The sequence below is a fragment of the Rana temporaria genome, chromosome 8 (assembly GCF_905171775.1).
Source record: "Rana temporaria chromosome 8, aRanTem1.1, whole genome shotgun sequence".
NCBI lineage: Eukaryota > Metazoa > Chordata > Amphibia > Anura > Ranidae > Rana > Rana temporaria.
The window spans coordinates 91,475,491-91,503,282 of NC_053496.1; the positions used below are offsets into that span (position 1 = coordinate 91,475,491).

Consider the following 27,792-nt stretch of genomic DNA (forward strand, 5'->3'; position numbering starts at 1 on the left):
ATGAGATTGTGTGCTTAGGTAAGGTAAATAGAGACACAGCAATCATTTTCTCGTACGTGCAATGGATATTGGTTAAGTCAATAGCTTCCAAGATACTAGGAGGACATGGATCTTTCCATTTTCTGGTTATCGAAAGTCTGGCAGCCATAAGTAAATGAACTATTGAGCACCTGAGATTCGCTGAAAAGTTTTCGATACCCAGAGAAAGCAAAGCCAAGGCTGGGTCTGGATCAATCCGCTTGTCAGATAAAACGGATATAATTCCGAACACCTCCGCCCAATATTTCGCAAGCATAGGGCAACCCCATAAAGTATGTAGGAGGTCACCTCTGAATCCGCATAATCTCCAACATCTGTCCGACTGCTGTCCGCCAAATTTTGATAAAACATCTGGGGTATAGTACCACCTCAATGTGAACTTAACAGATAATTCCCATAATGTAGTGCAACTAGAGGTAGATTGATTTAGCTTGCACGCGATATGCCATTGGTCATCCGTATACGATTGACCTAGATCGGGCGTCACTAAATGGCGGACCGCGGTCCGGTTCCGGCCCCAGTGGCCATTCTACCCGGACCGCAGCCTCGCCTGTGTGTCTCTGTGACCGGCTCGCCCGCCTGCCGATGCCGCTATATACACAGCATGGCAGGCGCAGCAGGTCTGTGCCGTCTCTGCACTCCCCCCTCCCCACACTGCCTGTCTGCCTTATTCACACAAACATGAATCACGACCGCGCTGGACAATGGGCGGGACTTTTTAAGTTAAAAAGTGGGTGATTGGTTGCTAGGCATCGGGTCGGTCCCAGTAACAAATCACTCGCTTTTAATGGGAAAGGTCCCGCCCATTGTCCAGAGCGGCCACGCTTCATGTCCTGTGTGAATAAGGTAGGTTTTCTGTGGGGAGGGGGAGTGTTGTGCTGTGCAGGACAGAACAGAACAGGACAGGGGTTTGCTATTGAGAGGATTGTGATGGGGGGAAGTCAGTCTGCGATGGGGGGTCTGTTATTGTAGGGAGGGGGTTGTTCAGTCTGTGATGGGGGGGTCTGTGAATTTGGGGGCTCCGTCTGATTGGTGGGTCAGTCTGTGATAGGGGGTCTGATTTGGGGGGGTCAGTCTGTGATAGGGAGATCTGTGATTGTGGGGGGTTCAGTCTAAGATGGGGTGTTCTGTGGGTGGGGGGGTTCAGTTTGTAATTGGGGGAGGGTTAAATCTGATTTGGGGGGTCAGTCTGTGATAGGTCTGTGATTTGGGGGGTCAGTCTGTGATTGGTGGGTCAGTCTGTGATAGGGGGGGATCTGTGATTGTGGGGGGGGTTCAGTCTGTGATGGGGTGGTCTGTAATTGGGGAGGTCTGTGATTGTGGGGGGGGGGGGGGCGGCCTGTGATTGTGGGGGGATCAGTCTATGATAGTGGGGTCTGTGATTGGGGGGTCAGTCTGTGATGGGGTGGTCTGTGAATTTGGGGGGTCAGTCTGTGATTGGTGGGTCAGTCTGTGATTGGTGGGTCAGTCTGTTATAGGGGGTCTGATTTGGGGGGTCAGTCTGTGATGGGGGGATCTGTGTTTGTGGGGGGTTCAGTCTGTGATGGGGTGTCCTGTTATTGTGGGGGGTTCAGTTTGTAATTGGGGGGGGGGATCAGTCTGATGTGGGGTCTGATTTGGGGGGGGGTGATTGTGGGGGGGTTCAGTCTGTGATGGGGTGGTCTGTGATTGTGGGGGGTCCATCTGTGATTGGGGGGGTCCATCTGTGATTGGGGGATCAGTCTGTAATAGGGTCTGTGATTTGGGGGATCTGATCGGGGGGGGGGGGTCAGCCTGTAATAGGGGGATCTGTGATTGTGGGGGTTCAGTCTGTGATTGGGGGGTCCATCTGTGATTGTGGGGAATAAGTCTGTGCTGGGGGTGTCCATCTGTGATTGGGGGGGATCGGTATGTGATGGGGGTCTGTGATTTGGGGGGTCAGTCTGGGATGGGGGATCTGTGATTTGGGGGGGTCAGTCTGTAATGGGGGTTTGTGATGAGGCAGGGGGATGTGATGTAAGGGGGGTGGGGGGGCTGAGGACACTGATGTAAAAGGGGTTCTATGATTTCTGCACTGGCAAAACACAGGTCTGTTTTCTATGTGTCCTGTTCACATTGAAACAGCGCCCCTGCGTGCTGAGCAGTGTGGTACAAAATGCATTTTGTTTCTATGCACCGCAACTGATCTGTGCTGCATAAAAATGAAAGAAATGTATTTTGCGATTTTTAAGTCGATTTCGATGGTGTGTGGGTCTTAAAGGTGTGTGCATATGTGTGGTGGGGGGGCGCTGTGAAGTGGAGGATATCATGTGGCGTCATAGCACCAATATGACATTCGGACCTCCGCTGGAAGAATTTTTTTCCGTCCGGACCCCCGTGAATTTTAATTCACTACCCCTGACCTAGATCCTTCTCCCATTGAACATGTGAGGAGGTTTTAGAGAAACTCTGTTTTTCTTGGAGCAAATTATAGAAAACGGAGATTCCCTTTTTCCTGAGTTCTAGCGAAGTTAAATAGGACCACATTACGGGATGTACCAGAGTAGTATTAAAGTTTAATTTGCTTATACATTTTACTATGAGAGAATAATGAGATTGGCACCAACTAGGTAATTCGAATTCAGATTGAATGACTTGGAAGGATTTAACCTCTCCCTTGTAGAAAAGGTCATGTATGTGATTAATACCATGATCACCCCAAAGATCCAGTGGAACGTGTTTTAAAACTAGACTCAATACATTCAGTGGAGCATGCACTTTAAGAGTAGAATCGGAGGGGTCTACAGATTTTAACACTTTAAGCCATGTAGCAATTGATAACTGCATTGTGGGGGGTAGATATGTGGGGATTTTTATCCCTAGCTCTGCACCAAACAACCACAAAGAAGCAGAGCCATGGACGCAGAAGGAGGTTTCAATTCGACCCCATGCTGTAGTGGGATAAGGTTGAAACCATTCCTTTAGTTGGGACAATATAGACGCATGAAAGTAATCACGGAAATCGACATAACCCACCCCACCCCACTTTCTATGTTTGATTAGTTTGTAGTGTGCCCATTCCAAATGTATTTGGAGAGGATTGATTGTAAAGATTTAAAGAAGTGAACCGGGATAGGTATAGGTAAACACCTAAACAAGTACAATATTTGAGGGAGGTGTAACATTTTGAATGCCGATAGTCTGCCCCACCAAGACAATTCATGTTTGCCTAGATTTGTTAGGTCAGTCAGCAATTTTTTTTTAAGAGGAATATAGTTTTGTGTGAATAGAGATCTAGTAGATCGGGTTAGTTGTATCCCTAGGTAAGGAATGCTGGTTTCTGCCCATGAATAGGGGAATTGAAGCTGGAGCAGGCCGTTAGACACAGCGTCAATACCTATATCCATGGCATAAGACTTGTTTTCGTTAACTTTATAAAATGAAACTCTACCAAACCAGGCCAAAATCCTTTGAACCTCTGGCAGAGAAGAAAACGGGGAAGATAACATCAAAATAATATCGTCTGCAAATAAACTAATTTTATGTGTGCAGTCGCCGATAGATATACCTGAAACCTTCGGATTAGATCTAATGTGCTCAGCTAAAGGTTCTATCAATAGATTAAATATCAAAGGGGACAATGGGCAGCCTTGTCTGGTGCCATTGGTGATATGGAATGGTTTAGACAGCATGCCAGAGCAAAAAACTTGTGCGATAGGATTAGAGTATAGGGCGAGAATTGCATTGAGAATAAAGACCTCAAAACCAAATTCCTGCAAAGTAAGCGTCAGATAGGTCCAATTGACCCTGTCGAACGCCTTCTCTGCATCTAATGATAGGAGCAGAGAAGGCGTTCCGGTAGCATTGATACTGTGGATAATGTCAATCAACCGTCGGGTCGCGTCGGAAGACTGTCTACCTCTAGTGAAACCAGTTTGATCTAGATTAATTAGATTAGGGAGGAGGTCAACAATTCTATTGGCAAGCATTTTAGCATAGATTTTCAAATCTACGTTTAGTAGAGAAATTGGGCGAAAGTTTTGTGGGGAGGTCGGATCTCTACCCGGTTTAGGCAGGGTGACAATAAGCGCAGACAGCATTTCCTTTGGGAATGTAAATTTAGATGCAGAGTGGTTATATACTTCTCGTAAATGGGGTAGAAGTAATTGTTTAAATGTTTTAAAATATTCAATAGAATATCCATCCGGACCAGGAGCTTTCGCCTTAGGCAAAGAATTAATGGTAGAGAGAATCTCAGTAGTATTAAAGGGACTATTTAAAAGTGCAAGCTGGTCTACCGTCAATCTGGGTAACTTGATATGTGATAGGAATGACCGAATCTCATCAGTGGAGGGATGATGAACGTTAATATCACCGGAGAGATTATATAAATCACTGTAGTAGGAACTGAATGAGTCAGCAATGAGTTGGGGGTTAATAATTCTATCTTTCGAGATTGGATCATAGAGATGAGAAATTTTCGTCTTTAGCCTATGGCCCTTTACCCTATTAGCTAAGAGTTTACCTGCCTTGTTATTCGCAACATACGAGCGTGCCTTCAATTTCCTGAGATTAGAATCATAAGATTCCATTAGCACAGATCTCAATTCATTCCTAAGTTCATATATTTTGGATTTAAGAAAGGTAGAAGCCTTAGATTTGTTTTCAGAGTTGACATCTGCTAGTTTTTTGGTGAGGTCATCAATTTTAGATCTCCTCATCTTCTTTGCCCGTGATCCAAGTTGAATGAATAGACCACGAACAAAGGCCTTATGAGTGTTCCATACTACTACCGGATCAGACACAGAACCAACGTTGTCCGAGAAGAATTCAGTCAATTTTTGAGATATATATTTTATATTATCGGGTTGTTGTAGTAAAAAATTATTAATGCGCCACAAGTAAGATTTGTTATTGGAATTAACATTTTTAAGCTTAATGCTGATTGGTGCATGATCCGACCACGTAGCCGTATGGATGCGAGACTCCAAAACATTTTGAAGCAGCCATTTGTCGGAAATGAACAGATCAATACGGGAGTATGTGTTGTGGCGCGGGGAGTGGAACGTGTAGTCCCTCTCAGATGCGTGATAGCATCTCCAAATGTCATACAACTCGTTGTTTGCTAGAAAAGCAGCAAGAGGGGAAGCAAATCTTTTAGCATTTGAGGAGGTATCAACGTGCACATCAGGTACTAAGTTGAAGTCGCCACAAATCAAAAGATTACCTTTTTGCATGTCTATAATTTTGTTCATAGTGGCCTTGTGGAATTTCATTTGACCGAAATTAGGTGCATATAAGTTAACTATCGTGTATAAGACATTATCCAATGTACATACCAAGATAAGAAACCTGCCTTCAGGATCAGCGTATTCACTTAAAAGATTGAAAGCCAATGAATCTCTAATAGCAATTAGCACACCTCTCTGTTTGCGAGTGTAATCTGCTTTGAAAACATGCGGATAAGAGTTATGGCGACATTGAGGAGCTCTGTCTTTGACAAAATGCGTTTCCTGTAAGCAAAGAACATCGCAATTTGAAGACAGCGCCGTTTTCCACACTGAAGCCCTCTTAGCCGGGTGATTCAGACCATTAGTATTTATAGAGAGAAAGTTAATAGACATCATGTAGCGGTGAGTGTGTGCTGTGTGAGTGATACTTACAGGAAGGGGTTACCTCTAGGCGAATGGATCAATGAAAAACGAAAGATGTCCAGAAGTATGCACTGTCAGGGAACACGGAATCAACCAGTCGTTCTGTGACAGCTGCAAATAAAAACTAAAACAGAAACAAAATCAAAACAAGAAATAAAACAAAACAAAACAAAACAAAATAAACCCAAAACAATCAAAACAAAATAGCCACAATAACAGGAATGGCAACAAATTAAGATAATGAAATTGCTAGCATAAGTTATAAGAAACAAATCGATATTTCGTGCACTAGGGAGAATAACCTGGTACCAACAATGTAATATCGAAGAGGTCGGATGAAATCAATAACCGACCAAGAGGAGGGGTAATGTTCAACAGGCAAGAGTAATATAAAAAATAACATGTCAGGTACTAGGGGGATGTACTGACAGCAAAGGAAATTGTAAAGGACTATAGCAAAGGATAAGAAAAAAGGAAGGGAGAAAAAAGAAATGCATCAAAGGGGGAGTTCAATAGCTCTTCATCTTCTCCTGTTCGCACGATAATTATCGAGACGTTGATTGTCGAGGCTCATTCCAGGCGAACTTCTGCCATCTATGGAGGAAAGAGACGGGGTAATACCCCAAGAACGAAGCAATAGCAGACCATCTTTAGGGTTGGACACAATGATGGTTGATCCATTGTGGGTGATTATCAGCGTAGCAGGATGCTTCCATTTATATTGAATCTTGTGATCGCTCAATGCTTTGCCTTCTTAAATGTAGAGTGTATTGTGACAGGTCTGCGTACAGATGAATGTCTTTATATGGGCCAGGAAGCACAGAGAGGATCCTAGCTTTCGCCAGTAGTTTTTCTTTCGTGGGGTAGAAATGAATCCTCATAAGGACATCTCTAGGAATAGCCGCGTCCATATTTTTGGGTTTGGGAATACGGTGAATCCTATCAATCATTCTTTCCATCTGGGAAACTTCCGGCAGCAAATTGGCAATTAAATCATCCGCATATTTATTCAAACTATCGGGGGGGATGTTTTCAGGGACCCCCCTCAGTTTAATATTGTTTCTCCTTGAACGGTCCTCAAGGTCTGCGAGCTTGGCTTTAATTTTATCATTGTCGCATGACAGGTCTCTATAGGCTTCCATAAGACCAGTAACATCGTCTGACTGGTCGTCCACTTTGTTTTCAACATTGACTACCCTGTCATTTAAACCTCGCAATTCATTAGAAAATGAGTTCATCATTAACGAGAAGCTGGACATGAGAGATGTTTGCAGCGAAACTAGCATTTCTTTCATGGTAGTGTCCAGTACTGGCTGTCCCACAGTGGGATAATTTGTAATTAGAGATGCGTCACAGGGTTTAGCTAAGGCATGCTGCATATGTGACATACCTGGGATCAGAATAGGAGCTGCGTCAACGATCCTCCTCCGTGATTTGGCTGGGCTATGTGATGAAGGGCTATGTAAGGGGGAGCTTCTAACAATGGAAGAATGCTTTACATCTTGCCACGGAGCTCCCTCGTCATCAGGCAGATCAGAATATGATGCAGGCGTCTGACCCATAGCTGCGGTAACTGCGCCATCATTCAGCTTTGATCCCTCTGCGCCCGGCATCTCTATGAGGTCTGCTAGTTTCTTGTTAAGTCCTTTTTCCTTTTTCTTCCGTGGAAGCATTGGGTACGTTCCGCGGGTATTCGCCGACAATTACCGGCTGTTTTTGTAGTCCAGAACGAGCGTATTGCCGCTATATCCCCGGTTCTCCGACGGAGCTCACTGCTCAAGCGTCCATCACGATCGCCTGCAAGCCACCGTCCCCAAATTCCGTGTTGAGTTTTTTTGAGGGGACAGCAAATCTACACTGTTTTACAAGCTGTACTCTCACTACGTTACATTGTAGCAACGTGTAATTTCTTCAGTGTTGTCACATGAAAAGATCAAATAAAATATTTACAAAAATGTAAGGGGTGTACTCACTTTTGTAAGATACTGTTTATGAGATTGTATGATTTTTTTTTTTTGGTGGAACTAGATGGACTTGTGTCTTTTTTTAACCTGACTAACTATGTAAGTATGCATTGTCAGCTGTGAGGCCTTTTATAGATAGGTGTGTGCCTTTCCAAATCATTACCAATCAACTTTATTTACCACAGGTGGGCTCCAATCAAGGTGTAGGGACATCAAAGCAATGGGAGGCACCTGAGGTAAATTTTAGTTGTTGCAAAGGGTCTGAATACTTATGCCAATGTGATGTTTCAGTTTTTCCTTTTTCATTTGCAAAGATTTTTTTAATTCTATTTTCACGTTGTCATTATGGGGTACTGAGTGTAGATTAATGAGAAAAAAAAGAATTTAAAGAACTGTAGTATCAGGCTGCAACATAACAAAATTTAAAAAAAAGTGATCTGGTCCTACAGAGTAGGCCTTTAAAGCAAAGGTTCACCCTAAATCATATCTAATGTTTAATCGCACTATCTTGGTGTGCATAGCAACAAATCGCTATCCATTCTTTCCAATATCAATCAAATACCTTGTATATACAGTGTCTAGCAGTCACTTCCTGGTTCTTCTCCCGTGGGAGGGGGCGTGTCGCTTTGTCTCTATGTGTCGCAGTGCTTCTTGGGACGATTTAGCAATGTCTCCTGGGAGCTCAGCGTCATACTTCCCAGGAGACAATTAAGACTGCATATAGAGCAAATCTTGCGTGATTTTGATCGTCGCGTGACTCATGCAGGCGGTCACGTGACAAAGGCGGCTCCAAATACCGGAAGGATTTGCTTGTGGGCTTCAGAGTGCCCACAAGCAAGATGGAAGCGTTCATCTAATATTTTTATAAATCATCTTTTGCGGCAGAATGACAATGCGGGGGGCTATGAAATTAGGACATGTGAGTACCCGATTAACTATGTTAACAGCGCCAGAAGCATCTAAAAAAAAAAAAAAGAATTCCTGCGGAACCCCCGCTTAAAGGGGTAGTGAATCTCTAAAAAAGGAGAGGGCTGACTGGGGCCAGGGAGTAGGTGTTTATACTCATCAGAACAAATCAAGATTGTCCCGTAGAACCAGGTCTTGCACAAATTTGCATTTGTGCTTTTCAGAGAGCTTGTCAGATCTTCCATGAGTCTGATGTCCTCGACCCATTGTAACCATAGTTGGAACAATAAAGGGGAAGAGAACATCCTCTGATACAAGAGTGTGCAGCATTGATCAAATGTACAATTATCACAATTTTTTAGCTTTAAATGATACTGTATTATGGTGAATGAGAAGTATGCAGTTTCCTTGGGTATCTAGCAAAAGTTTTTTTTTTAGTTATTGTGTGGACTTGGCTATTGTTTGGACATTGTAAGGACATTAGGGTAGACAGTGTTTAATAGAGCAGGTGTTCCGTTCCATACCAGCAAGTCACAATTTTGTAACCAGATTCCTGATATTGGCTACTAATGGATAAACGAAATGAAAGCAAAGGTATTTTGGTTCTGTCTTTAGCTGAGAGTGGTAGATGAAAATGTTTCCCATTGTATAAAATATGAAAGTGGGAACTGGGATAATTCAAGAAGTAGTAATTTAGAAGTGATTGACAGTGAATGCCTTAATGGTCCCACTGATTTGCATTCTTTTTCAAATCAGGATGATCAACCAAATGGGCACTAGAGAGGGTTTTAGGAAAACGTGACAGTTGACAGTTGTGGGCCTAGTGGACTGAAGTGACATTTGCTCAGGTATTAACCAGGTTGAATCTCTATTCACTATTTGTTCTTGGCATATAAGATGACAGACAATCTTTTGTACAGTCCTGGAAGAAAGTTGGGATTTCCCAATATTGAAAGAAGGGGAGAAGGGGCTGGAGAAAGTTCATGGGTACCAAACTCTTATATGTAAGGCCCCGTACACACGACCGAACATGTCCGCTGAAACTGGTCCGCGGGCTCTTTTCAGCGGACAAGTTCGGTCATGTGTAGGGCCTAGCGTACCATTTTCCAGCGGACATTTGTCCAGCAGACCGTTTCCCAGCGGACAAAAATTTGTTAGCATGCTAAGAAACATGTCTGCTGGAAACCTGTCCGTCGGACATGTTCGGTCGTCTGTACAGACTTACCGTACATGTCCGAGCGGCCGTCATCCCTCGCATGCGTCAAATCACTTTGACGCATGCGTGGAAGCATTGAACTTCCAGGGACACGCACGTCGCCGCATCATCGTCGTGGCGACGGCACGGCCTCGTCACCGCTTATCGTGTACGCGCGGATTTCTGTATGATGGTGTGTACAGCCATCATACAGAAATTTCCGGGCGGACATGTCCGCTGAAAACGGTCTGGCCGACCGTTTTCATCGGACATGTTTGCCCGTGTACGAGGCCTAAGGCTTTTTTGTGCGATCATAACCAAGATCAAACGAAAAGTTTGGAGTTGCTAAATGCTGATACGGAAGATAGGGAATTTGGCTGTTATTATACCATTACTTACCACTTCAATAGGTTCAGATTTTAACAAAGCTTATGATAGGAATGGCGCTCACCATCAGACAAAATCCTGGAAACTTTATTTTTTGTTGTCTATTAGATGAAGGAAAACATATGTTGGTGTTCAAAAGACTACAGGGTACCTGACTGCAAAGAAAGCTCTTAATCCAACTTAAAGTGTAACTCCAGTAAACATGTATGGTTTCTTTGTTTTGGAAGAGTATGGAGGAATTAACATTTCTATCTGATATTTTTTTCTACCTGTGATCCCTTTGGGGAGGTTTTTCCCATTCATAATGCCTAGTTAATACCTGTAAAACAAATAATGGGAGTGAATGTACTGAGACAGGAAGGTACAGACAATAAACATATTGGGGTTCATTCAATAAAGGCAAATAGACTGTGAATCTGCAATTGCAGTTGTTCCAGAACTTAATAAATTAGGTAAAGCTTCATTCTGCAAAGAATACCCAATCATGTGCAAGGAAAATAAAAAACAGCTTTTTTGCTAGCACATATAGTTACATAGTAGGCGAGGTTAAAAAAATACACAAGTCCATCAAGTCCAACCTATGTGTGTGATTTAACGTCAGTATTACATTGTATATCATTGTATGTTGTGTTCGTTCAGGTGCTTATCTAATAGTTTTTTTAAATTATCGATGCTCCCTGCTGAATCCATTGTCTGGGGAAGAGAATTCCACATCCTTACCGCTCTTACAGCAAAGAACCCTCTACAGGCAGTCCCTGAGTTACAAACACAATAAGGACTGTAGGTTTGTTCGTAAGTCGAAGTTGTTCGTAAGTCACAACACTGCATTTGTAAGTGTAACTTCCAGTCGGAACACTGCATTTGTAAGTGTTCGTAAGTGTAACTGCCGCCTGTGCATGGATGTGGGATGTTCCGAGCGATTGTTATGTGATCTGGGGCATTGTACGGCAGTGTGGGTTGTGTCCGGAGGTGCTCGAAAGGTATCCAGGACCAGCGGGGAGCACAAGTGGCTGCCGTTTGAGGCCGTTCATAAGTAGGAATTGTTCATAACTCGGGTGTTCGTAACTCGGGGACTGCCTGTATGCAGTTTAAGTTAAACCGATTTTCTTCTAATTTTAGTCAATGGCCACGTATCTTATTAAGTTTCCTTTCGCGGAAACGTTTTATCCCCATTGTGGGGTCACAGTACGGTATTTGTACATTGAAATCATATGCCCTCTCAAGTGTCTCTTCTTCAAGAAAATAAGTTCCGTACTCGTAACCTTTTCTCATAACTAATCTCCTCCAGTCCCTTTATTCATGTCATTCCCCTTCTCTGGGCTCTCTCCAGTTCCAGCACATCCATCCTGAGGATTGGTGCCCAGATGGCATACTCCAGGTGCAGCCGGACCAGAGTCTTGTAAAGTGGGAGAAATATAGTTTTATCTCTGGAGTTATTCCCCTTTTAAATGCATGCCAATATTCTGTTTGCTTTGCTTGCAGCAGCTTGGTGATGCACGCCATTGCTGCACCTGTCATCTACTAGGACCCCCAGGTCCTTTTCCATCCTAGATTCCCCCAGAGGTTCTCCCCCCAGTGAGTAGATTGCATTAATTTTATTGCCACCCAAATGCATTATTTTACATTTTTCAAAATTAAACCTCCTTTGCCATGTAGTTGCCCACCCCATTAATTTGTTCAGATCTTCTTGCAAGCATTCCACATCCTGCAAAGAAGTTATTGCCCTGCTTAGCTTAGTATCGTCTGAAAATACAGAGATTGAGCTGTTTATCCCATCCTCTGAGTTGTTTATGAATAATTAAATAGGATTGGTCCCAGGACAGAACCCTGGGGACCACACTTTCCACTCCAGACCATTCTGAGTACTCCCCATTTATCACAACCCTCTGAACTCGCCCCTGTAGCCAGTTTTCATCCATGTACTCACCCTATGGTCCATGCCAACGGACCCTACTTTGTACAGTAAACATTTCTGGGGAACTGTATCAAATGCTTTCGCAAAATCCGGATACACCACATCTATGGGCCTTCCTTTATCTAGATGGCAGCTCACTTCTTCATAGAAGGTTAATAGATTGGTTTGGCAAAAATTATTTTTCATGAATCCATGCTGATTACTGCTAATGATACCATTATCATTACTAAACTCTTGTTTATAGTCCCTTATCATCCCCTCCAAGAGATTGCATACAATTGATGCTAGGCTAACTGGTCTGTAATTCCCAGGGATGTATCTTGGTCCTTTTATAAATATTTGCACTACATTGGCTTTTCTGAAATCAGCTGGTACCATTCCAGTCAGTAGACTGTTCCTAAGAATTAGGAACAATGGTCTGGCAATTACTTGACGGAGTTCCCCTTGGGTGCAAGCCATCTCGTCCCAATGACCTTATTAATGTTAAGTTTTTCAACTCTATTTCTAATTCTGTCCTCTGTTAGCCATGAGGGTGCTTCATGTAACATTTCATAAGGATAAACATTGGAGTTTTGGTTACTGAAGCCCCCCCCCCCCATTCTCTTGTAAAGACTGATGAGAAAATTAAATTCAATACCTTCAATACCACATGATTGGATGATGGAAGTCAGCAGAGCTTCTACTTATTTACTAAGCTCTGGAGAAACTGCTCTTGCAGAGTGCAGCTGCAGTTTGCAAAGTTTACAGTCTATTTGCTTTTAGTAAATCAACCCAAGTGTCTCTTCCAAAAATGTGTTTTTTAAATCTCTCTGTTGGAGAGATTTCCCATTACTTCCTGTCCTTCTTGTAAATAAAAACAAACAAAAAAAAAACAACAAAGGTTCTAATCCTCTCCTGTTCTATCCAAAGAAAAATAAATAGATTCAACTGGAGTTGGGCTTTAAATAATAATAAAAAAAAATACTACAGCTACTGTGATGTCTAAATGCAGATGACATTTGATTTCACGTAATTACTATATGTTTAGGATTTAATTTTTTTACCACATATCTTACTGTTTAAAAGTTAATATTTATTAACATGTATTTGTATCTCTAAATAGAGCCACTGTTGGCCTGCTTGCAAATTCTTAAGAACATTGTTGCGTGGAAGTCAAGAAGACGAAGAAGAAAAGATGACAAACTTAACTTTGTTGTGAAACAAATTATTAGCAAACTTGTTTATCACCCTGTAGACACAGTCAGAAATGATGTTGTGTCCTTAGTATTTGGAGAAGTTTCCAATCCTGTAGACATTTCTCAACTGGGCAACTGCTATATCAAAGTGAGTGAAGACTTAGTAGAGAGCTGCATTCGGGAACACCTACTCTACAGTCTTCCTGCCTTAACAGTTCATGACCAAGTGCCCATTGACTCTCCCCATATTGTAATGTTTGAAGCTAAGACACCAGAGGGTGATTCTCTGCTATACGCATTTAGGCAAAGAACATTAAATGATATTCTAAATACAAACTCCACAGATGCAGCTTACCAAAGTTTCCAGGAAATGTTAAGAGCAATCAAAATATGTCAAGGCCAAGACAACATTGTAACACTGAGGAATGCCCCATCAAATGGTGTCTTGCCATTTTGTGTAGTTGAACATGGTAAATCTTTGTTGTCATTCTTGCATGAAAAAGAAAATCAGCTCAGCTGGATACAAATGATAGATATACTTATCGACATTACCAAGGCCATTCATCACTGCCATAAAAACAATGTAATCCTTCGAGAGATCACCCCAGCTAGCTTTGTAATTCTCCCCGATGGAAATGGATCTTTGCAGACCAAGTTGGCAAGCTTCCGATATGCAAAATGCCTTTTTAATGAAGAACCCAACAGTGAAGTAGTGGAGTACATTGATGACATGAATTTCCTTTGTGTCCAAGGTAAGCAAGGAGTAAACGAGAACAATAACCAATGTAAATAACTGACGTTGCATTCTACACAATGTTAGAAAATGCAATGGTACGTTTTTGTGAAATAATCAATATTTGCATTAAGAAATGTGTATCCACAGCATTAAGGAATCTGTATATATAGCAGAAACATGGGTCCCAAATGGGTGGGGTCCTATTGTGGCACTTATTGCACATATTAGGGATTAATTCAGGAAATGCTCTTTGCTGCAGCACTGTCCTTTCAGCTACAACTGTTACTACTGGCTCAGCTTCACTAAATGGGTTAATCTTGATGAGCAAGGCTGCTTTCACTCAACAGTGAATTTGACTTTGTTGCTGCTCTGTAGGGATGAGCTTCGAGTTCGAGTCGAACTCATGTTCGACTCGAACATTGCCTGTTTGCCGAGCAGCGAACAATTTGGGGTGTTCGCGGCAAGTTCGAAAAGCTGCAGAACACCCTGGAAAAGTCTATATGCAAGTTATTGTCATAAAAAGTGTTTGGGGACCTGAGTCCTGCCCCAGGGGACATGTATCAATGCAAAAAAAGTTTTTCGGGAGCAGTGATTTTAATAATGCTTAAAGTGAAACAATAAAAGTGAAATATTCCTTTAAATTTCATACCTAGGGGGTGTGTAAAGTATGCATGTAAAGCAGCGCTTGTTTCCCGTGCTTAGAACTGTCCCTGCACAAAGTGTCATTTCTGAAGGATAGTCATTTAAAATCACTGCTCCCGAAAAAACGGTTGTTTTTAAAACTTTTTTTTGCATTGATACATGTCCCCAGGAGCAGGACCCGGGTCCCCAAACACTTTGTAGGACAATAACTTGCATATTAGCCTTTAAAATGAGCACTTTAGATTTCAAACGTTCGAGTCCCATAGACTTTAATGGGGTTCTAAAGTTCACACACATTTTTGGTCTGTTCGCAGGTTCTTGTGTGAACCGAACGGGGGGGGGGGGGGGGTTCGGCTCTTCCCTACTGCTCAGCAATGAAGGGATCGTAAGCAGTGTTTCCAAACAGGAGCCTATTAAGCAGAAAGCATTATTATTTATTTTTGTTACATGTATAATGATTAGGATGGTGTTGTTAAGTCAAGGTAAAAGTGATTGCTGCATGTCAAGAGATAAAGATCTAAGAGTATATTCCAACTGCATACTAGTAATGTGCAATGATGTACAGAGAATTGGAAGCTACAGTTATAGGTGCAGAATAACAGCTTCTGCTGTACAGTTTATTTGACCTACATGCAGGAGGTGGTGTAAATGCTCATGTACTTGTAGTTTGAGCCAGATAACACAGCGTGCCCAGCAAGTGTACCAACTTGGCCCAAACAAACTATTTAAAGGGACAGTAAACATAGCGTTAGGCTTTTATTGTGCACGGCTCTTATTTAGAAAGTTAATATACTTTTCTACTCCAACTCATTGTAGTACACAGGAAGTACCTCATGCTTCAGGAAGGAAGGTTGCATAGTAGCAATTAATAATAGGTAGGAGGCAGAAATTGCTCAGACATGTTCTTAAAGTCCTAACAGTCTGGTAATATAAAATTATAAAAATAGTAATAAATGCATATACCCCTTTAAATACAACATACAAAATGAAATACAATCATATGATAAATCCCACAAAGAAAATGCACTCACACTGCTTCTTTTTCTTCATGAACCACCTCAAAAATGATAACATACAAGAATCTATCACCTGCTCTACTAGGGGATAATTTATCTCCTTTAGTGCCCATGTGGGGCTTAAAACATGGGCACTGAATGTGAGAATTAATGAACATCTTGTTAATATCTGTAAGGGATAGCCTTTCCAAGCATTACTGGTTACACCTAATTAGAAATCCTACAACTGATAGGAATAGAAAAAAATTCTTTGCATTGGAGGGGGAGTAACCTCTGCAGAAATATTTCATGGAGAGAAACTCAGTGGATATTTGATCTCAGGACATTCAGCCCATGGGGCTTGAATTTTGAATGGAACATAAACTGTTTCATCAATAACAGTGGAGTCCTCAGTACTTTATTATTCCATGTGTTTTTATTTTTAATTTTTCTGTTTTTATTTTTCATTCTTAATTTTTATTCTTTTTTTTTTTCATATGATATATATTTTCATATTCAGTTTTTTTTGTAAATGTTTTGTATTACATTTGTTATTATAATGTTTATTTTTTTACATTTTTTTTATGTTCAATAAACAGTGACAAACACACTGTTGTATTCCATCTTTCATTGAATTGAATTGGTTTAATCAAAATTTGAAAATAATCTGTTCATTTCACGTGTGGCTCAATAATGGTCTTTTTACCATATAGTGGGATGCCCTTTCATTTTGTTTTGAGGTGATTTTGTTGTTTGTCCCTCCTCTTGTGTTTCCCAGCTGCTATTTAGCTGGTGAATCTGAAGTTTCAGACCAGTCTCCTTTCCTGGAGACACCTGTTCAGGGGGAAACACATCAGGGAGAGCTGTTCTGTGACATCATCATGCATGCCAGCCAGTCTTGTGACGACGCTGTGCTTACTGATACCGTATGTTTGTTTCTACTTATATGTGAGTGTATTATATTTTAAATAAATCATGTTTTAAGCTTTTGCACTGAGGCTTCATCTTTATCTTATCTGGGTATTGCCTGTGCAGCTGAATGTAGGTTAAAGGGTGAGATACCCTTTGATGTTACCATTTTGAAGTTGGCTGCCTGGACCCTCAGTTTTATACAAAAGCATTTCCTGATCTCTTTCTGGTAAGAGCCTTAGCATGGAGGAGCAGCACCTGAACACTGGAAGATCTTTAAATGTGTTGGAATGCCACTTAAAGCACTTTAAGTCACTGGTGGACTTCTGATAAACTTTTTGGACTTATTTGCACATATATATTCTATGATATTTATATGAACTTTTTTGGTATATTTTCAGCATTGCACACATCAGAGTTTGATTTTCAATGCTGCACTTTTTGTTTATTGGATTTATTATGTAAATGCGTTTCATTTATGTATATATATATATATATATATATATATATATATATATATATATATATATATATATATATATCTTTATATAGGATATGCACACTTATACCTTTTTTTAGATTGTTAATGTTCTGTATCCTGGCATTTATGAGTGGTGCAGTCTCATACACTAAGCGCAAGTTTATGTTTTATTTTTGTCAATATAAAATTATAAAAAGTCCTTTAAGGTAAATTAAATGAAATTAATTTGGAAAAATAGCAATGTTTTTTTTTCTTAGCACTTTAATTTTTAATTTTAAAGTTACAGTAAAATAGTTCCATACTGTGTACATATATTTATATTCTTATTACAGGTGATAGAACAGAGGTTATTGCTGCTTATTTTAGCCCTCCTGAGACTCTGCGTGACAAAACATTTTCCAAGTACTCAGAAGCATGGATGCTTGCTGCAACATTTTTATCCATCCTTTTATATGGAAAGAGCCCTTTCCAAGAGCTGGCTCATCTTAGCGTGATCCAATTTGTCAAAGAGGTGAATTTAACACTTATAAAACACAGATTACTATATTTTATTATTTAACATATATATATATATATATATATATATATATATATATATATATATATATATATACATACAGTATACAGTATTGTACAACAGTTTTAGGCAGGTATGAAGAAATGTCAAGTGATAATGATTTCAAAAATATATTCTAATTGTTTATTTTTATCAGTTTACAAAATGCAAAGTGTGTGAACAGAAGAAAAATCGAAATCTCATAATCAATTTCATATGTAGGTTGAAAAACTGTAATTAACTGAAACAGAAACAGCTGTGTAGGAGGTTTATAAATGGGTGAGGAACAGCCAAACTCTTCTACTAAGGTGAGGTTGCGGAAGACAGTTTCATGCCACAGGTTATACACCATGGCAAGACTGAGTTAATTAATTAATTAATAGTCAACTCTCTGTGAAAACCCCACTTATAATGCTAAAATACCAAGCTTCCCATGTAACCTTCTAATAACAACCCTAATAGGCCTGTGGGAAAAGCCCAGTAAAGCTCTCAAAATGATTGCCTTTGCCAGTATACACATCTAAGGAAATTTCAGGCATGTGCTTTTCTTCTCTCATTGGTAGGTAAATAGACAATATACAGTAACACATTTCAGGAAATTCTTGAATATTAAAGCACTTTTGTTAAACACATTAATGCTTATATGTTTCTCATCACAGATAATTGCCGGACACAATGCCAGCATCCCAAGCTTTCTCCTCAAGGATCTGTCAGAAATTTTAAGCACCAATCTAAATGTTACAGTAAAGGAGCGCATGATGACTGAAACAATACTGAACAAACTTGAAACGTGCAAGAGTAAGCTTGGTGAGTAGAAAAGGACACACTGCTGCTCTTGACATTATTGCTATGTACTGATATTGGTAACCAGGTAGAAATAATTTAACCACTTCAATACTAGGCACTTTCCCTCCTTTCTGCCCAGGCCAATTTTCAGCTTTCAGAGCTGTCACACTTCGAATGACAATTGCGCAGTCGTGCTACACTGTACCCAATTTTTTTTATCATTTTGTTCCCACAAATAGATTTGTTTTGGTGGTATTTCATCACTGCTGGGGTTTTTATTTTTTGCGCAACAAATAAAAAAAGGCCGTAAATTTTAAAATAAAACGTTTTTCTTTGTTTCTGTTATAAAATTTTGATGGGCACTGATAAGGCGGCACTGATGGGAATTTATGAGGTGGCACCAATGAGGTGGCACTGATGATGGGCACTAATATGCAGAACTGATGAGCACTGATAGGCCGCACTGATGGGCACTGATAGGTGGCACTGGTATGCAGCACTGATGGGCAGCACTGATTTGCACTCATAGGTGGCACTGATGGACACTTATAGGCTGCACTGATGGGTACTTATGGGTAGCACTAATAGGTGGCACTGATGGGCACGGATGTAGGGCAGTGTACAGAGGTCAGTAGGATGTAGGGCAGTGTACAGAGGTCATCAGTATAATGATCAGTGTATAGGGATCAGTAGAGCAGAGGACAGGGGATCAGGAGGGTATGGTACTGGGGGGATCAGGAGGATATGGTACTGGAAGGTCAAGAGGATATGGTACTGGGGGGTCAGGATGGCATGTTATTGGGGCGTCGGGTGGGCACAGTGCAGGGAGGACAGGAGGGTACAGTATTAAGGGGCCAGGAGGGCATGGTATTGGGGGTTAGGAGGGCATAGGGGGGTCTAGAGGGTACAATACTAAGGGGCTGGGGAGGGTATAGTATTGAGGGGTCGGGAGGGCACAGTACAGGGAGGTCAGGAGGGTACAATACTAAGGGTCCAGGAGGGTATGGTATTGAGGGGTCGGGAGGGCATGGTACCGGGAGGTCAGGAGGGTACAATACTAAGGGGCCTAGAGGGTATGGTATTGGGGGGGTTAGGAGGGCATAGTACAGGGAGGTCAGGAGGGTACACTACCAAGGGGCCAGGAGGGTATGGTTATGGGGTGTCAGGAGGACAGTACAGAGGGTTAGGAGGGTATGGTATTGGGGTGCTAGGAGGGCACAGTACTGACGGTTCAGGAGGGCAAAATACAGGGATGGTCAGGAGAGCATGATGCAGGTAGGTCAGGGGGTATGGTACTAAGGGGCCAGGAGTATATGGTATTGGGGGTCAGGAGGATATGGTATTGGGGTTCCAGAAGGGCTCAAGAGGGCAGGGTACAGGGTGGTCAGGAGGGCATGATGCAGGTAGGTCAGGAGGGTACAGTACTAAGGGGCCAGGAGTATATGGTATTGGGGGGTCAGGAGGATATGGTATTGGGGTGCTAGTAAGGCACTGTACTGGGGGCTCAAGAGGGCAGGGTGCAAGGTGGTCAGGAGGGCAGGGTGCAGGGAGGTTAGGGGAGTAGAGTATTCGGGGGTCAGGAATACACAAAAGCAGGGGCGGACTGACCATTGAGGCTCTCGGGCACTGCCCGAGGGCCCCATGCCACTAGGGGGCCCCATCAGGGTTGCCAGGCTCAATGAAACCAGGGACAGCATGTAAAAATCTGTGTTTTCTTTACATTTGTCCCTGATATGTCCGAAACCGACATGTTTTTGATGTGAAAATCCTGAGATTTTAGCTGCCCTGCCTCTGCACTCCCTCCTGGCGTGGTGGCCATCTGTAAGCCAGGGGGGGCCCATAATCTTCTATTGCCCGGGGGCCCCATGAGTTGTCAGTCCACCCCTGCACAAAAGTTCTTTACTCATGCAGAGTTGTGCAGGGAAGCTGTCATGGCAGACCTGAATGTCCTGATCCCCAAGACTTTTTATGTGATGTCAGTTTTGCATAGTGAATAATGCCGCGTACACACGATCGGAATTTCTGATGAAAAAAGTCAGATGGAAATTTCCATCGGAAATTCTGATCGTGTGTGGGCCCCATCTGACTTTTTTCTGTCGGTGTTTAGAAATAGAACATGTTTTATTTTTTTCCGATAAAAAAAAACGTTAGGAAATTTCTATCCTCTGTGTGCAACTCCGATGGAGAAAAAAACCCACACATGCTCAGAATCAAGTCGACACATGCTCGGAAGCATTGAACTTCATTTTTCTCGGCTCGTCGTAGTGCTTTACGTCACCACGTTTTGGACGGTCGGAATTTGGTCTGACAGTGTGAATGCAAGACAACTTGATCGGAATCCCGACAAAAAATTCCATCGGATTTTAGGCCATCAGAAATTCCGATCGTGTGTATTAGGATTAGAATCTAGAAATGTCAATAAAAACCTAACAGGTGTTTAGAAAACAATAGACTTAATGTAATACAGAACATTTGCTTTGACAAGGAAGTAGCTTTATTATAAAACTGAAAAATAATTCTAATGTTCTGTAAAAAAAAAAAAAAAAATGTAACAATATATGTTACTTTGTTTATGTTTTATTGCATTTCAGTATTGGTTTATTTTATTTTTCTAATTCATTGTGCATATAGGAACAAGACAGGACACCGTCCCTGCAGAGAAAACAGTGTGCTGTTATATCAATTCAGAAGATGTACTAAGGGTATTGTATTTATTTAATAATAATTCATTCCATTTACAAAGTTGTACAAATGCAAGGCAATTTGTTCCTGTACATAAGGGATAGGCAACCTTTGAGAGATGGAGATCTACCTGAACATTGCAGCTCACCCCCACCTTTTTTTTTTTTAAAGAAATTTCCTAGCAAGCCCCCAATTCAAAGACGGCATGAAGAAAAACCTTGAAAAATCTACTAAAACCAATGTCACTTTAAAAATATAAACTTAGCCTACCTTAAAAGATAGGTTCAGTGAGAAACTCGGCATTCCCCTTCATTCACATTTTTTTCATGCCTGGGGAGTTGGTCATCCCCACAAATCTGATGCCAGAGTTCACCATGAAAACAGAACATCTGGTACCGCAGGCTGATTTTCTTGACTAGTTTCAGACCTGGCTATCTGCTCTGATTTCTGGCCAGTGTAAGTAGCAGGTCGAGCAGCATACAAAGGTCAGTAGGACGTGTACAGATGTCAGTAGGATGCAGGGCAGTGTACAGAAGGCAGTAGTATGTAGGGCAGTGTACAGAAGTCAGTAGTATGCAGGGCAGTATACAGAGTTCAGTAAGATGTAGGGCAGTGAACAGAGGTCAGTAGGATGTAAGGCAGTGTTAAGGGGTCAGTAGGATGTAGGGCAATGTACAGAAGTCAGTAGTATGTAGGGCAGCGTACAGAGGTCAGTAGGATGTAGGACAGCGTACAGAGGTCAGTAGGATGTAGTGCAGTGTATAGAAGTCAGTAGTATGTAGGGCAGTGTACAGAGGTCAGTAGTATATAGGGCAGTGTACAAAAGTCAGTAGTATGTAGGGCAGTGTACATAAGTCAGTAGTATGTAGGGCAGTGTAAAGAGGTCAGTAGTATGTAGGGCAGTGTACAGAAGTCAGTAGTATGTAGGGCAGTGTACAGGGGTCAGTAGGATGGGGGCAGCGTACAGAGGTCAGTAGGATGCAGGGCAGTGTACAGAGGTCAGTAGGATGGCAGGCAGTGCACAGAAGTCAGTACTATGTAGGGCAGTGTAAAGAAGTCAGTAGTATGTAGGGCAGTGTACAGAGGTCAGTAGGATGTAGGGCAGCGTACAGAGATCAGTAGTATGTAGGGCAGCTTACAGAGGTCAGTAGGATGTAGGGCAGCTTACAGAGGTCAGTAGGATGTGGGGCAGCATACAGAGGTCAGTAGGATGTAGGGCAGTGTACAGAGGTCAGTAGTAGGTAGTACTGGGGTAAGAAAGGCAAGGTATAGGGGGTTGGGGGGGCATGGTGCAGGTGGGTCAGGAGAGCACAGTACTGGGTGGTCAGGAGGGTACAGTACAGTGGGATCAGGACAACTGGGCATGGTGATGGGGCATTAGAAGGGCTGGAGTGTCAAGGGGGCATGGTGCTGGGGCATCAGGCGGGCTGGTTGTATTGAGGGGAACAGGGGTGCTGTGTGTCAGGAGGGCTTTAGGAGGGTTGGGTATCAGGAGGGCATCAGGGGGATGGGTGTCAGGAGGGTTGGGTGTCAAGAGGGCATCAGGGGGGTGGGTATCTGGGGGGCTGGGTGTCAGGAGGGCATCAGGCGGGTGAGTGCCAGAAGGGCATCAAGGGGGTGGGTGTCAGGAGGGCATCAAGGGGTGAGTGTCAAGAGGGCATCAGAGGCCCTGGGTGTCAGGAGGGCATCAGGGGGGTGAATGTCAGGAGGGCTGGGTGCCAAGAGGGCAACGGAGCTCAGGAGAAATCTGGGGCGGTAACACTGGGATGTGTTCGCAGGCTACCTGTCCCCTTTCAGCGGACCACAGGTAGCTTGCGATCGACGGGTTGCCGACCTCCGCGTGTACATTTACCAATATTGACACATAAAGCTTTCAGGCACACATCTATAATTTTTTATATTATATATTTTCGCAAATAATACTGTGCCGTCTTCTATCTAGCCTGTAGTTTGAGTTCTACTACTTGTTAGCTAACTCATAGTGCTTTGGAAATATTTTGTCTGAAGAAATTTAAACAAAATAAATCAAAATAATAAAAAAAAAGGGAATTAACATTTACCAAAATTACATTAACCTTCAGAGCCAGCCTGTGTGTGGCTGACTTTTCTCCCAAATATCAGAGATGAGCTAACCAGTACTCATGTCTTCACCTTTCACAAATTATTGTAGGCTTTGAGTAACAGAAATGTTTTCATGTTCCTTGCAAATATCATTTTTTTAGATTAACTGAAAGGATTTTCATTATGGTAGTTTGTCACAGAGAAGTAGTCCTCACACTTATTAATTGTACATGTTGTTAGAGGTTTTTCTCTAGTTTATTACTATCCAAAAGATGTTTGTTGTATGCGTGAGTATAAATTTACACATTTAGTACAAATCTTTCGCTAGACCATGAGACAAGGTCCTAAACTCTGAAGCTCATAGTGGGCCTGAGAGACCTGATGGCTATGCGGGGAATTAAAGTCGGAATTATATGGTTACATCTCAATTATTAATGAAATGTCTTTATTTTTTAATACAGGGTTATATAGATGAAGGTAAGAATTTCCTCCAGATAAGTGAACAAATGAGACAGCATTGGCATGAATGAAGTCAACACTTCTTTTCTACTTTTCTTATTGACAGAAAAATTTGTGAAAGAGCAAAATGAAGATCCGAAGGAAAAAATTTACAAGGATAATATAAAACTGGTATAGCAACAACAGCAATATCGACTTGTTTATATGTGATCAAAGACATGAAAGCTAGAGTAATAAAAATACAATGATTACTGTGTAAATGTCACTGGCAGGGAAGGGGTTAACACTAGGGGGTGCACGCAAGGGGTTAATGTGTTCCATCAAGAGTGTTTCTAAATGTGGGGGGATGGGACTGACTGGAGGAGGAGACATATCGCTGTTCGTTATTACTACTAGCAGCAGATCTGTCTCTTCTCTCCTGTCAGAACGAGGATTTGTGTGTTTACATACACAAATCCCTTTTCTGGCTCTCGTACCCGCAATCACGGGTGACCTAGGTGGACGCAGCACTGGTCCAATGCTGCATCTGTCCCTCTCTGGCTCTAAGACTGAGAACTGGTAAAAGGTCACTAATTGCTTAGTTCTCATTGCTCCCTGTGCAGAGAGCAGGTGCTTGTCAGTCACCCGCTATCTACTCTGCCCCCCCCCATGCTCCCCGGAGTGTGGGCTGTGGAAATGGTGGGAGTGGCTTGCTCAGGCTCTTAGTGGCTCACTGAGAGGCTGAGCCAAGTGTTGGTCCAGGTATCTGGGTGGATCCTGACCATATGGTCGCAATCTTTTCCCAACCGGGACTGGCTCTGTGATATCAGCTGGAAAACGGGTCACAGGAGTGCACAATCCATATGATTCTATACTGGAACAATATAACTTCTGTGTATATATGCAGGAGTTACATCTTTCTGGCCAATCAAGATTGGCAAAAACGCAGAACCTGGAAAAAGACCAGAAGAAGATGGAAGTGCAAGCAATGCAAGCCAATGCACCTTTGCACACAGAGAATGTTACCTGAATCTTTTTTGGGAACACAACTCATGACAAGTGACAACGCATTGTAGTATATTACCTGCAGCATGCTGCAAAGCAGATGCATTACTTTAGCATGTTGAGGTGCCATTTAAATTGAATGGCACTGCAATGAACTGCAATGAACTAATCCGTGCATTGTGTTGCACCATGAATACAGCAGTACACGTGTAATCCTGATATAACACTACTTGTATTTTGTTCTATGGAAATAGATTTTGTGTTCACACTGCTTTATGTTACTTAGGTAAATAACCAACTTATTGAGACAGTCACAGTGAAAATGAGCCTGAATACCAGGAGAATACTACAGCAACTAAACCATGAAAACATTCTAACTGTGAATGAAATAAAGAGTGAGCGCTACAAGACCATTCTGGTATGTCGCTATTGCTACATGTAGTATTATCCTGACGTAGTACAGTATTACAATAATAGCTGAGAGTGATCATATTTTGTTTCTAAGGTCAGTTTGTAGTGAAGCCAATGAATCATGATTACAGCTCCAGAGCAAGCAACTCCCACAATTCTGTACTCATTTAAAATTATGTTGACAGTTGGTTCTAAAATGTGAGAAAGGGCAAAGCGGGAGCTAATAACAGTGTAAGGGCTCAGGCTAAATCAGATTCAATCCCCCTTTAATAGTGTTATTTGCCATTAGTAGCCACTGTTTAAAGTTTTATATATGTGCACTGGTACTTGGATGTCCCTAGAATTTTTGGGTGTCCCTAGAACTAGCTGGACTATGGTAGCAAAATAATAGCTATGACAGTTGGGAAACTACCAGGGTCCCAGAGGTCGCACTTGCGACAGGGCCCTGGCGTTCCATCACTCTCGGGGGGCCCCAGCGGGGTTGCTGGCCGCAGGGCTCTGAGCTGAGAGTGTCTTTCTCATAAAGCCCAGAGTCTGCACAAACAGTTTCCCCTTCCTCCTCCCTCGCACGGATGGGATCGCACAATCTGCTCCTTCGTCTCCAGGCTCCCACCCCTCTCCTCCTGTGTGCTCTGTTGTAAATTTGAAGCTAAGCAGCTGAATTTGATCATTCAGCTGATGTGCTTCACACTTCCTATGGTTCCCACACAGCAGGAGAGGAGGGGGAGGAGAAGTAGCAGACCGGCTCTCTGCTCTCCCATCTGTGTGAGGGGTAAGGGAGGGGCAACTGTCATTGCAAGCTCTGGGCTGTATGAGAGAGATACTCTCAGGTCACAGTTCTGCTGAGGAGGCACTGATGAGGAGGCACTGATAGGTGGCGCTGATAGGCAGCACTGATAGGCAGCACTGATAGGCTGCACTAATGGGCACTGATAGGCGGCATTATTGAGCATTGATAGGTGGCACTGATAGGCAGCACTGATAGGTGGCACTGATAGACGGCATTGATGAGCACTGATAGGTGATACCTTTAGGCGGTGTCAGGGAAATTATGCTGTATGCAATGCGCATACCATATCTCCTGTGCTAATAAGCACATATTTCGTCTAATGATATAATGCATCTTACCAAGCACTCTATTTCCCGTATATCCCTAAATAAACAGACATCACAACAGCTAACATCTCAGCTCCATCAGCATGACTGCCCCAGCGAGCAGTGTGTTTGGCTTTTTATTTAGAGACCACAAAAGAAAACACAAACAGGAAGTGATGACTCTAACAGCCAATCCCTTCCTCCATGGGAAGTGACATTACAGGAAATTACCTTCACACAAAATCCTTCCAACAGGATAAGTTAATACAAACAACCAATAAATAATGGCTAAAGGAGTCCTATGGGTGTGTCTAAGCAGAGACAGGGTGTATTGCCTTTCCTGGATTCAACTACACAAAAGAAGCTGCATGGCTGAAAAAACATGAACTCTGTCTCTGACCATAACAACCAAAAGACTCCCGTATTACCACTGATAGGAATCCTTATTCTGCGTTGTTCCAGAGAACAACGCATACCCAGATTATACTACTGTTCCTGGGATTAGGAGGTTATCTGCAGGTGCATGCTATGAATCTCGACATGGGCTGATCAGACACACAGCAGAGACATAAGCGTACATCCGCCTATAACCGATAATGTCCTTGCAGAGCGAACATATCCCCCAGACAAATGTCTGTGCAATGCACAGGGGCCCTTTTGCTGGCGGACATATGTCCACTCTGCAAACACCTCTCTCCAACCTCAAGAAGTTTTCCACTACCAGACGGAACTCATCCAGCGTCAGTCTGCCCCAGTCAGCACTTTAGAGCGGGTTGCAGGAGTACTAACACTGAGCGACACCATGACAATACATATTAAATACATCTTCATAAATTGTCCACGACAGTGGCACTGATGGGCACTGATAGGTGGCACTAATGGGCACTGATAGGTAGCATTGATAAGCACTAATAGGCGGCATTGATGAACACTGATAGGTGGCACTGATAGGTGGCACTGATGGGCACTGATAGGCGGCATTGATAAGCATTGATAGATGGCACTGATAGGCAGCATTGATGAGCACTGATAGGCGTCACTGGTGATCAGAGCACTGATAGGCTGCACTGATGGCACTGATAGATGGCATTGATGAGCACACATAGGCGACACTGATAGGCTGCACTGATGGGCACTAATAGGCAGCATTGATGAACACTGATAGGTGGCACTGACAGGCGGCATTAATGAGCACGGCACTGATAGGCAGCACTGATAGGTGGCAATGATAGGCTGCATTGGTGAGCACTGATAGGTGGGACTAATAGGCTGCACTGATTGGCACTGATAGGCAGCACTGGTCATCAACACTGATGATCAGTGCCCTGATTATCAGTGTAAACAATGTACTGACAGTCTTGCCATGTAATGGCTCTCCTTTCCTCACACAGACACAGCTTGGGAGGAAAGGACTGCCGATAACCAGCAAGTCTATTTATATGTGATCAGCTGATCACATGGTAAAGGGTCGCTGTGATTGGCCCTTTACCGTGATCTGTTATCAGCTGTGTCCAAAGGTTAGAGAATTAGGTACAAGTGGAGTACTACAGGAAGCAAAGATGAAATACATGCACTCCCAGAGCAGTGACTGACCCTCTAAAATGCTTCAGCGACAATGTAAGACATGGATAAACAACCAGGACAGTCAATGAGAAGCACAAGACTTTAGTACCTGTATGCATGGAAAAGTGTGCACATGCACAGGTGAAAATGTATCCTAAAAACATGTCATATTCTCAGTTCTGGAAATGGGAGAGATACTTAGGTATCAGCTTCGGAGGAATTCATAAAACAAAATTTCA

At 42.5% G+C, this 27,792-nt stretch overlaps 1 protein-coding gene across 3 annotated transcripts in view; it reads left to right on the forward strand.

Annotated features, from left to right (window-relative positions):
- Positions 1-27,792, forward strand: part of LOC120947172 — a 73,682-nt gene that overhangs the window by 28,604 nt on the left and 17,286 nt on the right. For all 3 annotated transcript variants that reach the window (XM_040362267.1, XM_040362265.1, XM_040362266.1), the window contains 7 exons: positions 13,121-13,945; positions 17,289-17,467; positions 18,172-18,319; positions 20,930-21,000; positions 23,503-23,518; positions 23,607-23,671; positions 24,771-24,902. In XM_040362267.1, the coding sequence (XP_040218201.1) occupies positions 13,121-13,945; positions 17,289-17,467; positions 18,172-18,319; positions 20,930-21,000; positions 23,503-23,518; positions 23,607-23,671; positions 24,771-24,902 (1,436 nt within the window). The remainder of the gene's footprint in view (positions 1-13,120; positions 13,946-17,288; positions 17,468-18,171; positions 18,320-20,929; positions 21,001-23,502; positions 23,519-23,606; positions 23,672-24,770; positions 24,903-27,792) is intronic.